This window comes from Amphiura filiformis, chromosome 15 (assembly GCF_039555335.1).
Source record: "Amphiura filiformis chromosome 15, Afil_fr2py, whole genome shotgun sequence".
NCBI lineage: Eukaryota > Metazoa > Echinodermata > Ophiuroidea > Amphilepidida > Amphiuridae > Amphiura > Amphiura filiformis.
In genome coordinates, this window is record NC_092642.1 from 41,565,545 (window position 1) to 41,582,671 (window position 17,127).

Consider the following 17,127-nt stretch of genomic DNA (forward strand, 5'->3'; position numbering starts at 1 on the left):
TACCATAATATACAGCCGATCATTCAAATATAAAGACTACATAGTGTTTTGGAAAATACTAATAAGCGATGTTTCTAAACGCTTAAATTTCTATGGGAACAGTATTCAAAGAACAAAGTGAGTTGAACAATGTATATTGCTGTTGTTATTAAACAAATTCTAAATCCATCTTTTAAGTGTTGGACAAATAAGTATATATTGCAAATGTGTGCATTTTATGACAATGTATCATAACATTTCAAGATTTTCATATTTTGTGTTTCAGTACTCATATATATCGTATTTGACTTGTTTTAATGATTATTTGTATTTCTATGGCAAGATAAGCACTAACATAGTGAATATTCTCAGTCATCCAGTCGTTAAAATCACAAGGTTTTGAATTAAATCAAATACTGGAACTTACATTTTTGCAACTTGCTACGTTGCGTCTGAAACCATCAGACTTCATCAGGCAACTGACCCGCTGGGCTGGTCATGTGACACTTTGTACAAACGAAGCCCAGAACTCCGCCGTGTACCTTCACCTTAAAGACACTGGTCATAATATTGACACCGAGGACGCAGTGATTCTCGATAAGGAGGAACAGTGGCATAGGAGAGGCATCAAGGAAGCCATCTGGGAGAGAGTAGAGCAGCCGTCACTTAACAAGAAAGGGGGACTGAGACACAACTTATCTCACGCATGGGACCGGGCCATCAAGACGATCCCTAGCCGTCAGTCTCAAAGTGTCACATGACCAGCCCAGCGGGTCAGTTGCCTGATAAAGTCTGATGGTTTCAGACGCAACGTAGCAAGTTGCAAAAAATGTAAGTTCCCGTATTTGATTTAATTCAAAACCTTGTGATAATACAGGTTATATTGATTAAACTTATACTGTAGTTTGACATTCCTCACCATGTTCTCGTAATACTCAATGGTAAGCAGTGCAGTGTCAAGACGAGTGCGTCAAGACACAATCATAATGCAGGCAATCAGAAGTGGAACTGGCGGCGAAGCCTTTGTCATTGGTTATGAAATTGAAATGAAGTAATGGAGAGAGCGGATATTTGGAATTAAAGCCATATTATAACATTTGCTGAGGAAGACGCCCTCACTGAATTTTTAAAATTCCTTTTTTTACACGATTAAATTGTACTTTATTAAACCAATATACCCTGCAAAAATCACGTGTTTGGTATAAAACAGTGATCTCACACCTGTAAAACACTCATGATACTCAAGTACCGGACTCAAGTACACTACAAGATTCCTATTGCGGTTGCCTGCACAGGTACACCGTCGCCAAGGTACTTGGCTGATATACGCACAGAGTACATACACAGTACAAATGCTGCTACTGCACAGGACCCACCAGCAGTGGTACTGCACTGGTACTACTCGACTCTGATACTTGGCTGGTACTGCACAGTACCAGCCAAGTACCTTGGCGTACTTGGCGACGGTGTACCTGTACATGCGGCCACAATAGGAATGTAATGGTAGTGTATCTTTGAATGAAAGGTCATCTGTGTTGGTAAACTTCATACTTTTACCTATGATCCTAATTCGCATCTCAAATTTTGGTTCACAATTTTGAAAGGTGATTAAGGTCAAAGTTGATTTTGAGGTACGTCTTAGGTTTGTGTTGAGATCATATGTTAAAATAATTCAGCATTGCATGAAGGTGAACTTGTCAAAAGCTGTAAGGATTTTTAAAAGGTATTTGGCGACACTTTACAAACCAAATGAATCTTAAATTTGTTCTGCCGCTAATCTGGCAACGATTAATGATATCAAAAAGTATTTGATCGCAATGCAAAGGGAATAAACCACGCGTAATGCACGACTGTATTAAGAAAGATTGGATCAAGAAAGTAAGTCCACATATTGCGAATTTGATATCTTGTGTAGAGTGCCCCAATATGGACTTCCGAAAACCAGATCAATGTACACTTGTCAAGTGATTGTAAAAGTCTTGCTGAGAGAGCGTAGCGTGCCAGAATGATCAACTGCAGATCCGTCGGATAATGCCTTTTCAATGGGAAATGAACTTTTCTGCTTGGATTATGTCACGATGAGGTTAGCATGTATTCCGTATTGAAAAGCGTTCCTACGGATCTGCAGTCGACCGGCCTCGTACACGCAGTCACCACGCATTAAAGTATCACGTCCACGTTACGCCCGTAAAGTAATGCATGTCGGGAAAGTACAAATTAATTCGCATTAATGTGGATCTATACTATTCTGTATCATCAGAGTGGCAAATATCATCCTATTTGGTTCTGATCAAAGTATAAGTTGTTTATGTATAATGACGCAATCATGTCTTGGAGGCGGGAAAATAAAAAGGTGCAAGGTTATTTGATATCCTGCAAACATGTTGCTGATGTACTCTAATACCTACTTAACAATTCCTAGCACGCCACAGAAATGGGGCCCATCATATCACACTTTACGTGTCTGAGTTACGCGGCTGGAAAAGGTTCCATTCGTCATGTTCATTATATTATTTTATTCCTTCTCTTATCAAAGTGTAAGATAAAACTTGCATACAGACACGTACACTAGGATCTCAAATCGTCTTTAGAGTGCAAAAATGTCGTGTGTGGAATAGCTCCCTCTTGTCATTTGAAAATTGGTAGCACTCTAAGGTGTCAAATTTGAGGGTAGTGGAACTTGGCAATGCTTCTATAAGCAACTTTAGTCACCTGATCACAATCTCAAAACCCAATGACTCATGAAATAAACATTAAAGTAGTTTTGGAGTTCTTCTGCCAATGCAATTTCAGAAATTTCACACGAGGCCGCTATTACACATACGACTATTTTGCACTCACCTTACCAAATATGCTAATATTTAGGCCAAGACATGGTTCTGTAACCCAAATGTGCTTGTATGTTCATAGATGCGTTTTCGGTACAGACATTCAGATTCCAAAACTTTGAGTCAAAGTTTAAACAACCAAGTGTTGAATGAATGTTATAGAACTGTGACGTTGAGAAGTCAATATAGAGGTTGCGATTTGCAAACATACGTATCGTACGCACGTATATCTATTCAAAATCACTCTCCTGTGACGGGATTTTGAATAGATATACGGGCTTTGATACGTGCTTTTCTCATAGTCATGATAGTGAGACACCGCGATTGAGTCGCGTTTGCAATATATACGATGTGTTTCAGTAAAGAAGGCGTGATGATCAACTTGCACAGACAGGTCCTTTGTCCGGAAGTCTTTTTTAATGTATGCAAAACAAAATTGTGAATACATCCAATGTATAATAATTATTATAAGAATGGCATGTGTTTGCTTTATTTTAATATACATGTTAATATTTTACTTAAATTTTTATGTAAAAGAGTTCTATCTTGGATATGCAACGGGTCTATAAATTGTAATTATATTGTAATTGGTGCAATGTACAACAGTTATATACGTTTAAGATGACTTTACATTTGTTTTTCTTATTAAAGCATCTTCATTATTGAATTCTCTATTCAATATCTGCTCTTTTATTATGTATCACCTACAAAAAGACGCTTAAAGCGATCTGTTAAGTTATTTATCAGTTTCTTTCTCAAAATTAACACTTTTTGAAATAATCATTTGACTTTTATAAATCTTTTTATGTCAAAAATATTGACTTCCGGGTTACGCTAATTGCAGTGTGTGGTTTTAAGGCAAAACGACTAAGCCTTACAATATTCCATTTAAAATCCACACTACTCCTGTGGAAGATTTTGGAAATGTCTTCCACAGGGGGAATATGAATTTCAAGTGGAATTAGCACATTAGGCTGCTCCATTTGAATTTAATACACCCTCTGAGAAAGATTCAATTTGAATCTTCCACTGAGGGATGGTGAGTTTCAAACGGATCTGTTAATGTGTTCATTCCATTTTGATATTCATACTCCCCATGTAGAAGATATTTCCAAAATCTTCCACAGGAATATTGTAGATTTTAAATGGAATAGCATAATGTTCCTGACTATAAGGATTTGTTTAAAGCTGCAGTATGTAGAGTAATGATAATAATAAAGCGTACCGGTAATGGTTTTTACTATTTTACGGAGCAAACTTACGTCAATGAGCCGGGTTCAGATGTTGCTTCAACGCCATGCGTCTTACGGCGGGACTGTGACCAAGGATATAATATCAAACGTTTATATAAGGCACATGGCATGGTAATGCATTGAATGTAAGGTACGCGTAAACATTTATGTACATGACCCTTTCCCGCAAAAACCAGGAACTTGTCGGCCCACCTCAAATTTGGAAAGGAGTAAACTTTTTCAAACACATTCTTTTTAATCTTTGTAAGTTTTTCGATATTGGAATGTGCTGCGAACCAAAATATGATCTTCTCTATAGGGAAACCATTGCTACTAATAAATCTATAATTAATTCTTGAAGAAAATAGCTCAGTATCATCTTGCTTATTACATTTTGTTTAGTTGTCAATCACGTTCCTCATAGATATGGCTGTAACTTGTTTCTACATATAAAATTATGTATGATTCTGATAAAAATCAATCCGAGAACTCCGAGTTGTTTGATCATGTTCCTGTGTTTGTGAGAATAGATCACATTGCAATAGTTAATGTCACTGTCTCAATTATGTTTTTTGAAGACTGTGCAATATTGAGTTGTGCAAAATACCGAATAACAGTCTACTATAACCTATCCCTATATAATCCATGAAGCACTTTACGCGATTCGCCGAGCGCGGATCGATAGCGACCATGGCAAAATTGACACGCACCGTAAAAACCCACAATCTGTAACGTCGCTTTCTGTAGTACCGTATAATATAATACATAAGGGCGGTTTATAGTTGGAGCATGCTATTCGTCAATATGCAGCGATCAAGGCGATACATTTTTACAAGCCGACGACGAACGTCGGCTTGTTCTGTCTCTTCCCAATTCTTCTTCTTCTGGCAACTCGTGACATTTTGCGTGACTTGCCACGTTTCGCCCTAGCTCTCTTATGCTTTGACAGATTTCAACCATACTTGAGCCAAATGACCACTGGACTAGGTCAAACGTTTCATTTGACTTTGACCTGACTGTGACCTTTGACCTAGCTATAATGGTCAAAAATGTGATTTCACAAAAAATGCTACTCCTTCCACAAATTTCATGCGATGAGAACATGGTTATATCATGTGACTCGACTTTAGTCGGTGCCTATAGGGTGTGCTCAGATAAGGGGTCAAAGGTCATCAAGGGGTCATTTCCGGTCAAAGTCTAAAAAATATTTAAAAATCACTGTCTTTACAAATTACATAGCAGAGAGTCGCCATTAGCACACATGCATTGCTACTAGCCAGGGTCTTTAGGATGCCTACAGTTTTGGGGTCAAAGGTCATTAAAGGGTTACTTCCGGTCAAAAACCAAAATTATCAAAAAAAAAAAAAATTTTATCTCAAAATGTAAACAGACCAGAATAATATAACCAACATACATGAATTAGTGTTCCCTGATGTATGCATGCTATTTTTATTTTTGGGGTCAAAGGTCATTAAGGGGTCACTTCCTGTTTTTAGCTGAATAACTTCAAGAATTTTTTTCTCAAGAAGTGAACATGTTAGAATTTTTTAAATAAAATTGGAACAATGCATTTTGTCGGTGTACATAAGGTTTTTTTTTCATTGAGATCAAAGGTCATTAAGGGGGTCAAAAGGTCAATCAAAATTTAAAAAAAATCAAAATCCATGTATAAGTTCCGATTAAGGTGAAATTGACCAGGAATATTTCTTATGACATCCTAAGCACAATGCAAGAGCAGTTGACCCCATCCGTGCCCCAGGGGTCAAGTTATAGGGGTCAAATTGCGGCTTGTACTCAGCGTCTGTTGACTCTAGTATTATATTCATCTTTATAGACTTCAGGTAAAGGAAGGAAAATGGTTTTCATTGTGTAAATGCTGTTTGAATTCAACAATAATATTTTTGTATTACAACGGGTATTGAAGGATTACAACGTTTTTCAACTAACTGGTGTTTTTCTTGTTTTACCTGACTGGGACCACAGGTGTTGTTTGCTCCCAATGTAATCATCTGTCTGTTTGTAAATGTGATGTGATGACGCTATTGTAGCAAGAACGCCGTGACAAGACAGGTAAAACAGAAGAGGTACAGGGTGAACAAATAAGTTAATATTTTTGTTATTAGTTTTCAAAAAGCGTATTCGGAATTAATATATATAATTTTGTGTTTGATAAACTAAAGGCCCGGGTTATAGTCCTACTTGAATTCTGACCGGGTACCGCGATCCGAAAAAAAGAAAGATATAACACTAGTTTTGAGACTCCCATGCCCATTTTGACTTTCAAAAGTAATTTCTGGTACAATAATTGTCGTCGTATTTTTGCACTAGCAAGGAGGACTTCCACCGGAACTCCTGGCGAAAACTACATTTTTTGTAGTCCCGTTAGGGGTATATGTTTACAGAAATCTGGTTCCATTAGGGGGTATATTTAACTTAAAACTAGCCTCGATAGGGGTTACCACCAGGAACCCGGATCCAGCATGGGTACCCAGTAAATCATTGAGGACCCCTACCCGACTCAAGGTAACATAACACGGATTGTTAAGGATGTCCATAGGTACGATTGGAGCTATATGCTTCAAGTTTCCCGGTAACGGCATGAACTTTCAAATATGAAGGTATTTCCCACCATGTAAGATCGAAAATTGACTCCATTTAGAAATGAAATATTCTTCATCACAAATAAGGCAATGACCTAGCGGGCGAGTTCCAGAGCTAAAACTATCTCAATCTAAAAATGGATACGAGTATGTGATATAACATGGGTCCTGATTTAGTGCTAGCGGCACCTCAGGCATCCCATCACGTCTAGTAAGCCTTGATATTGAGAAGTACGTTGACGAATAAATGAGGTATTCAATCAATTCACTTGAATCAGCAAATGCTCTTTTTTATGGTAATACCATTATGTACAGACTTAGCTACAATATGTTTTTTCTTTCTTTTTTTATGAAACATTTCTTTTACATGAATCCGATATTTATAGTTCAATAGTCAAGGCAGTAATTGAACAAATTTTTACCAATCTTATGGCCTCCGGATCTATTTTACCATACAGTGGAGCGAAGTCTGTGAAGGGACTAGATAGCATAGTTCGACTGCTCAGTGGCAGAAGTGATGGGTAAGTGCAATAGCTGCCCTGTGAACATTTGGCAATGTACACACAGTATATATTGTATTCATCTACACATGGTAGCTAGACATGGCAGCTATTGCACTTACCCACTTCTGGCACTGAGCAGTCACCTAATCACTGTTCATTGGCATACCATGTCGTTTACTATAGTCTCAGATTGTCACGTATTTTTTACATGCACTTCATTTTTCCACTATTAAAATACTGGTTTTTATTTTACGTAGCGCTTAGCTTAGTTATCACTATATAAGACCACAGGGCATCTTTGACAGAACTTCACCGTAGGATATTGTATTTTGATTTTAGTGTTTTAATTCCTGAAGCAAATAACATTTTTGAAAATGACTAAATCGTTCTTGAAATATAAGACTTTTACGATGACAGTTCATTTTGAATCCTGTCCATGGATGCAATGAGCTATTCCACCTGAAATTAACACTACCCCTGTGGAAGATTTTAGAATATCTGCCACAGGGGGAGTATGTTTTTCGAATGTATTTGGTCAGGGTTAATCATTTTGAAACCCACACTCCCTCTGTATTATGACTTTACCTATATCTTATATATAACTGGAGTGAGTATTTGAAATGGAAATTACTCAATTGTCTATTTTATTCGAAACTTAAACTCCCTTCGTGGAAGACTTCAGCTAAATCTTCCACATGGGTAGTGTGGATTTTAAATCGAATAGCCCAATACAGTCACTGATGTAGGTATGCATGAAGTATATCAGCCACTGGGTATTTTTTCAAATTGTTATAATTTCAAAACGGAAGGGCGTCAATGTCAAACTTTAGCTATTACCATGCAATTACATACACTATTCCGTTCTGTTTTGTTGTGGCATAAAAATACTCGACGGTACTTCTTTTAGAGACGCCTTGTAGTTTCTAAAAGAAACTTGCTTGCTTCAAAAGTAAACGGGAGTTTTGTGACATACCCAAGTCATATTACACATCTTACTTGGAACTATATATATTGTATTTAGTCCTTACTGCTTCCTTTAGGTAGTGACGTTTTCGTTTTGACGCACTGGTGTCGAACGTGTACATACCAATATGCTTTCTTTGTACGCACCAGTAATCCAGTATGTACATAAATGCGATTCAACACTGCTAATACGTTTGCGTTACTGCCTCAACGAAGCAAAAATCACCAAATTTTACACTAGTTCACTAACTTATTGCCGTAGTCTGTATAAATTTTGAACAACAAACAAAATTATGCATTCTTATTTTGTAAGTATCTTTTTAAGGGGGTACTACACCCCTTGCCAATTTTGAGCCTATTTTTGCATTTTTCTCAAAAATTATAGCGCATTGGTGACAAGTTAGATATGTATATTATAGGGGCAAGGACTACAACTACTGCACTGAAAATTTTATTTCAGCATAGACAATAGTTGTGGAGTTACAGTCAAAAATGAGGGAAAACCAATATTTGATCAATAAATCAATAACTACTTGTCTTGAGTAACTGAAATTCCAGTGTAGTAACTGAATTCCTTGCCCCTATAATATGTATAATTTTTGTTACCAGTGTTTTATTAGTTTTTGAGAAAACTGCAAAAATAGTCATAAATTTATCAAGGGGTGTAGTACCCCCTTAAACAACTATAAAAGTTGCTAATAACATTTATGTCTCTTTAGATATTAAGCTCAAGTGTCAAAAATAAAATAAAAATTTATGGTGCTGGTAACATAGGGAACATTCTGAAAAAGTTCATAATTTGTTGCATCTGATTTCATTTGTGCGATTTACTTTCCCAGGGCAAGCAGAATATACATAACATGGCGTCAAAATATTTTATTTGGTTAGTTCTGTTTTACTGATTTCTTGGTATTAATAATAGTGAGTGCCTGGTGTACTGTACACAGTGTATCTTCCTTCAAGGATATTTTGATATGGAAAAAGCTCACAACATCACACGTAAACAAGCTTAACACATGACCGTATTCACACTCCAGCCGCTAAGAACAAGTGATTGGGATTTGACAAAAGAAATATTAATGAGCATTCTTTTGTCAAGAAGTTATTTGTTCGTCGCTAGCGACTAATGAATGACTATAAATCTATGACGTCGTTGTATCGCTTTTTGCCACGCGATATTGGCGATGGTGTCAAACATGGCGCCAACGTTTTACGAAGACGATTATTTACTAAAATAATCTTAAAGAAAGGTGACCTGATATATTTGGAAAATCAAATTCTTTAAAACTTACTTATAACATAAAATGTCATCCCTTTTAAGTACTCATGCAAAAAGAACATGTAAATGTTTTTGGCAAATGTGACTAATTCCTAATGGAATTACCGCCATTTATACAGCGCGATATTGGTAGTCTACGGTGTTTTTATTAATGATAATCATTATTCATCATGATCATGTAATATATTGATTGCAAGTAAAAGGCCCTATTTTCTCATAAACATATTGAAATTAGAAGTTCCAACTCGGTGTAATTCCGAAGATATCATCAAAAAACTACCTAATTAGTCTCAATGTGGTGTACCATATTTGAGACAGTTTTTTGATGATTTCTTCGGAAATATACCGATTTGTTTATGAGAAAAATATGAGCTTTCATCTGATACCAAAATCAGCATTTTGATGGGGAAAAGTGGGGATGATTGAGATTGTCAATCCGGTCACCCACCTTGAAGTATAAGGAAACGATTTAGTTGTAAGCGAATACACAACTATCGCCCGCGAGTAAAGTATAAATCGTGGTAAGAACTAACTAGAGACCACCTGTCAAGCATATTCTTCTTATTTTTATTGTAGTATAATCGGGTATCATACTATTAAGTTTCTCAAAAGAATAATACTACAAAATATCATGTATATATATAATGTATAGCTTACATCTACTATTTATATGAATTTGATAAGAAAGCATATCACATTTATCCTATCAAAATACCAGTAGCATCAATTGCATCAAGTATATCTTGATGGAAATATGTTTGCCAAAAATATGGCCATGGTTTTTTGATATTATTGTAGTTATAAGAAATAAAATATTAAAATAATGCGATTTTACAAAAGATGTGTTACTCTATCGTGTTCCTCTTGTTTCATTTTTGCTTTGGGGGAGTTGTCGTATTGAATTTAGCATTATTTATTCTGGCTATGTTGATGCAATGGGATCTCGGGGCTTTAAGAAAGGTAAACAGGAGCGTATCAAACTAGCGAGACGCGATTTTTGATAAGTATTGTGCCTGAGACAAATAACTAAACATATTTGTCTGAGATTATCATGATTGAAAATAGATATGAAGCAATTCTCCCGGGTCTATACAAAGTAAGGGTGTATAACTGGAAAATAGCAAATAAGTCCCGCCTCCTCTCCCTCACAATGTAGGTTCGCAGTGTCAAGCAGCACAATATTAGCAGTAGATGTGGATATTATCATTGAAAGTTCCGGGCATTGATACAATAGTAGACTATTAAATTAAATTATATTGATGTGAGTATTGATAAACTACCTGATATTAGCAGTAGAAATATGTACTGATAAACTACCTGATATCAGCAGTAGATGTATTAATGAACTACCTGATATCAGCAGTATGTGAGTATTGATAAACTACCTGATATCAGCAGTAGATATAGGTATTGATGAAGTACCTGATATTAGCAGTAGATATGGGTATTGATAAACTACCTGATATCAGCAGTATACATAATATAGGTATTGATGAACTACCTGATATCAGCAGTAGATATAGGTATTGATGAACTACCTGATATCAGCAGTAGATATAGGTATTGATAAACTACCTGATATCAGCAGTATACATAATATAGGTATTGATGAACTACCTGATATCAGCAGTATACATAATATAGGTATTGATGAACTACCTGATATCAGCAGTAGATATAGGTATTGATGAACTACCTGATATCAGCAGTAGATATGGGTATTGATAAACTACCTGATATCAGCAGTATACATAATATAGGTATTGATGAACTACCTGATATCAGCAGTAGATATAGGTATTGATGAACTACCTGATATCAGCAGTAGATATAGGTATTGATAAACTACCTGATATCAGCAGTATACATAATATAGGTATTGATGAACTACCTGATATCAGCAGTATACATAATATAGGTATTGATGAACTACCTGATATCAGCAGTAGATATAGGTATTGATGAACTACCTGATATCAGCAGTAGATATAGGTATTAATAAACTACCTGATATCAGCAGTAGATATAGGTATTGATAAACTACCTGATATCAGCAGTAGATATAGGTATTGATAAACTACCTGATATCAGCAGTAGATATATGTATTGGTAAACTACCTGATATCAGCAGTAGATATTATAGGTATTGATAAACTACCTGATATCAGCAGTAGATATGGGTATTGATAAACTACTTGATATCAGCAGTAGATATAGGTATTGATAATTTACCTGATATCAGCAGTAGATATAGGTATTGATAAACTACCAGATATCATCAGTATATAGGTATTGATAAAGTACCTGATATCAACAGTATATATAGGTATTGATAAACTACCTAATATCAGCAATAAACATAGGTATTGATAAACTACCTGGTATCAGCATTAGATATGGTTATTGATAAATTACCTGTTATCAGCAGTAGATGTAAGTATTGATAAACTACCTGATATCAGCTGCAGTAGATATGGGTATTGATAACCTACCTGTTATCAGCAGTAGATGTGAGAATTGATAAACTACCTGATATCAACCGTAGATAAGGGTACTGATAAGCTACCTGATATCAGCAGTAGATATGGGTATTGATAAACTACCTGATATCAGCAGTAGATATGGGTATTGATAAATTACCTGATATCAGCAGTAGATATGGTTATTGATAAGCAGGGAGGTAAATAATTGGGTAGGCAAAAGATACATTAAATCCCCACCCAGTAAATGATTTTGCTCGCAAAAAAATGGGCACAATAATAAACCAATATTGCACATGTAGATCAATTTGACAAAAATGATCCAATTAATTTGCTCACAAAAATGGGTACAATAATAAAACCAATATTATGATGCAATGCAAGTAACATTTTGCACACATTAGCGGGCATTATACTAAACTGACACATAACTAAGGTAGGGAAACATACATTTACCGATTTCTATTGCATGTAGTGCATAATAAAGAGATCACACATAACTTATTCGACTTGTACTTGTAGTGAATACGAATTGCCATTTGGGCACGTCCCTTAAAGCATGGGGCGGATCAAATTTATGTACGAGGTGTAATGGCATGATCATTTGAATTCATTACAGACCACGATAACAGGAAGATATTGTCATTGGATATCAATATTTTTGTGTAGCGTTCATTTTCTTTTCGGTTATTGCCCTTTCGAATTTAGTTTAATGAAGTGTGTGCATCATTAACCTAACATGTACGGGATGCCTCTTTTCAAAAAATGCGGTATTTTCTTTAGGTTTGTTTGGAATAGGAAATAGGCATGGTCTGCATGGATGCATGGATGATTTGATACATGGATTAAAGATACCAATATTCTGTGTTGTTATTACCTTGCAAAACAACGGGCCAGACGCGGCCCGCATACCAATATTGTAGTTATTCCTTGAAAAGCTGTGCAATGTAAAGGTATGGGTGTATAATTGGCCCTCAAACACATTATCTTTGAAATGAGTTTGCCCTCTGCTGCTATCAGAGATTTTATCAATACCTACATTTACTGTTGCCATCAGGTAGTTTATCATTACCCATATCTACTGCTACTATCGGGTGGTTTACCAGTACCCATATTTACTGCTGATATCAGGTAGTTTACCAGTACCCATATCTACTGCTGATATCACGTAGTTTACTAGTACCCATATCTACTGCTGATATCAGGTAGTTTATCAATACCCATATCTAATAACTGCTGGTATCAGGTAGTTTACCAGTATACTCATATCTATACTGCTGATACCAGGTAGTTTATCAAGACCCATATCTACTGCTTATATCAGGTAGTTTATCAATACCCATATCTACTGCTGATATCAGGTAGTTTATCAATACCCATATCTACTGCTGATATCAGGTAGTTTATCAATACCCATATCTACTGCTAATATCAGGTAGTTTATCAATACCCATATCTACTGCTGATATCAGGTAGTTTATCAATACCCATATCTACTGCTAATATCAGGTAGTTTATCAATACCCATATCTACTGCTGATATCAGGTAAATGGAATGGTCCTGATGATTTATTTATTTATTTATTCACCATGCTTATAACCAGTTTCACCTGTAATATAACTATGCAGATAAGTACACAAAGATTACATAATTTTATTTTTATTGGGGAGATTATCAAACAAATTGAGGGAAAGAGTATAAGATGATTATTATATTATAGTCTTATTTTTAACATTATAAGGTACAAACTTTAAGCAGTAGATAAAACTATCTTAGACACTATTACCTACCCAACATAAATCATCACGTTCTATATATAAAAAGCGTCTTTTAATACACTTATTCTTGAGTAAGTCGATTTCGACTCAATCATGTCAATGGGAAATCTAATTCTCACATGTCTGTAACACATAATTGGTTTTTAACTATAGATTCACGGAACAGAACCTATATAGATAAAATTGAAAACAAGCGGTATATAAATAGACACGTTATCAGTCGGTAAAATCATTAAATTACAATCTACTCTCTCGATACAGGCCTTTCGTGATGAAATGTAGAATCTCTCATTTACTTTTATTCACGAAACCTCCTTTTATCATCAAGTCTGAGAGGTACCAAAAGGAAGCTTAAATAATAATCTCATATGTGGAAGATGACATTCAGATTTGAGCTGGGAACCAGGCAAATATCACCCTATTTTAGTTTAGTTTTTATTCGGATATCACTTTTATACTTCATTGCCACTCATCAATCTGATGGTGAATCCAAAAACTTCAAAATTTATAAGAAACTAAATAAATCTATAAATTAAACATTTTATGTTTTCACATTTACATATTTGTTACCAGCTGATGAGGAAGAGGAACTAGAAGCATGATACTATAGGACAGATAAAAAGAGGGAGAGAGCGGATTAGAGGAAAGAGAGAGAAGAGGGATGTGAGCTGAAGGGGGAACAGAGGAAAGAAGGAGAGATTTGGGGACAACGAAGAATAAGTTGATTAAAATGAATTAAATGCAAAATGAAGCGACTCATCAATCGTTGATAAATTCGGAGTTGGTAAAAATGTTCGCAATAAATACTCGGAGGGTGGTGTGTATGCATTTGCAAATTACGAACCGCGAAAGACGGGTGCCGCTAGTATATTAAAAACTACAATTATTTTTTGAATACCATGACAACAGCCAACGACAGCATGCTGGTCAACCAGTCCCATAAAGTAATATATACTCAAGACACCAGCGATAAGCGACCGATTGGCTTTTGACCAAAACCTTAAAAAGTTCTTGTTTTAGCCTACATATTATTTCTGTTAAAGTGTTAGAAAGATATAAACAGGAAAAAATCAGTCGCTTGTTTCATTCGTCAGCATGGTCAGTGTACGTTTCTGCATTGACATGAGCTAAACATCAATGGCGGGGAAATTTGCGCGATTTTTTCACGGCGGGAAGTTGCTCGCAGTAACCATGCAAGAAGCGTTGACGCAATAATTACATTTCACGCGAGAGCAACACGCGTAACAACTGCGCGCTTCTTAGTAACGGGAAAACAGATTGAAACAAAACAAAAGCAGTCCTACTCATTGTTTGTCTGGGGTCCTACTCCTATTTTTACTTTTCGCACTGATTTAATTCCTTTTCAAAGTTGTTAACAACATCGATAATGTTTCAGTCCATGAGAAAAGCAGTTCGTGAAGGCGTGGAGAAGACGTGGCAAACGATAGCATCTCATGGGGAATCTGGCGACAAACCCTGGGATCACGAGAACAACTTGTATAAGCGAGATATCATGATGCACTCCGTACATCTGGCTGAGTACGCAGATGCAGAAACAAAAGCTGAAGCTCTTAGGAAAATTGGGCATCTAGCATACACAGGTAATCTAAATGGTTTTTGATAAAGTGACAACGATCTTACATGTTCTTCTGCCATGTTTCCCAAAAAGTAGGTTTCTAAAAAAAAGGCTATAAATGAAACGTTATTCAAAGTGGCGAATTTTTCAAAAACATGCATTTTTTAAAGAAACTTCCCTTATTTCTGTCACTTTCCACTAATTTAATTCCAATCATCTTTTCATGATCATGTGACGGAAGTGATAGGCCTACTGATGTGAAGGTACCTTGTTTGTTTTTCCGATTATTTTTGAAACAAAATCGGGGAAAATCCCTTTCACTTGTTTTCAAAAAGTTATTTTGACCTAGCCTAGGTTTTTTACTCCCAAAAAGCCCTGCCCTCCATCCAATACCATAAACCCTGACAAAAAAGTGTTTGGCAACTGTTTAACCCTGATGCAAAACTAAACCTTGACAGAAAAGTAAAAGTTTGGTCCTTATATAACGAGGCTGGTCTAAAAGACAGAACTCTATTACTATGAAAATTATAGGCCTACAAAGATCATCAGAACCATCAAATTTGTGTTGGTCGCCCGGTTGGTCGCACTCATTTGCGCCAAAAAAAAACACCCCCATACATTTTCAAGATACAATTTGTATAGAGTATATTTGTTAGCCTATATTTGTCACAAGCATCCTTCATTGTTGTGTTTTATTTTGTTCAAAAGGTGGACCTGAAGCAGCTAAATATGCTGGATCATTCACGGAGACTTTGGTGAACATCCTGACAAAGCCTGACAACGCCCAACAAATTCCTTTGAAAGTGCAAGTGTTGCGATCATTGAGTGAAATTATTTCTATCTTTCTTTCTATCTTTCTTTCTATCTTTCTTTCTATCTTTCTTTCTATCTTTCTTTCTACACTCATAGAAATTGTTCGTTGGCATTACTCAGTAAGTTGATGTAAATCGTTGCGTCAACTTTCCGAGTAATGCCAACGCGTACAATTTTGAGTAACGCTGACTCGATATCATTATGTTGGTCGCCCGGTTGGTCGCACTCATTTGCACCAAAAAAAAACACCCCATACATTTTCAAGATACAATTTGTATAGAGTATATTTGTTAGCCTATATTTGTCACAAGCATCCTTCATTGTTGTGTTTTATTTTGTTCAAAAGGTGGACCTGAAGCAGCTAAATATGCTGGATCATTCACGGAGACTTTGGTGAACATCCTGACAAAGCCTGACAACGCCCAACAAATTCCTTTGAAAGTGCAAGTGTTGCGATCATTGAGTGAAATTATTCGTGGTCATCGCGATAATCTGGAGAAGGCACGACTGCTGGGACTACTTGACATCCTCACCAACTTCATACGAGAAGGCGAGAACCCACGACTGGGTAGATGGTCATGTTATATCCTAGTGTTCATGTGTACCACCAGTATGATGTGTCTGAAACATATGATCAAAGGACCAGCGGGAGAAGAAGAGGATTTTATGGACGATGCGCTCAAGGTGCTTGAAAAACATTCGTGGAATGGATGGCCGAAAAACTATGCCAGTTTATTGATGGAAGTTCTTGGTTTTAGAGAGAGGCAAGACCGGATTGATCCTCGATTACTAGCTGGTTTTAATCCGGGTCTAATGGGTTGAAACAACATGTGGCAGAAGTCACAAGAAATCAGATTCGCTCTCATGAGTATAAGCATAAATAAATGTATAATAATATGTATACTTATCAAATTCTTTCTTTCTTTTGTTTGTTTATCGGTTTTCTTTCTTTCTTTATTTCTTTCTGGCTGTCTGTCTGTCTGTCTTTCTTTCGTTCTTTCTTTTTTCTGTTCTATCGTTCTTTCTTTCTTTCGGTCTTTCTTTCGTTCTTTTTCTTTCTATCTTTCTTTCTATCTTTCTTTCTATCTTTCTTTC

The 17,127-nt window shown here is 36.1% G+C and overlaps 1 protein-coding gene across 1 annotated transcript; it reads left to right on the forward strand.

Annotated features, from left to right (window-relative positions):
• Positions 1-15,030: 15,030 nt before the first annotated feature.
• LOC140172221 (armadillo-like helical domain-containing protein 2) lies at positions 15,031-16,854 on the forward strand. The gene is made up of 2 exons (XM_072195531.1): positions 15,031-15,244; positions 16,379-16,854. The coding sequence occupies exons 1-2, from the start codon at positions 15,031-15,033 to the stop codon at positions 16,852-16,854; spliced, it is 690 nt and encodes a 229-aa protein (XP_072051632.1).
• The last annotated feature ends 273 nt before the right edge of the window (positions 16,855-17,127 follow it).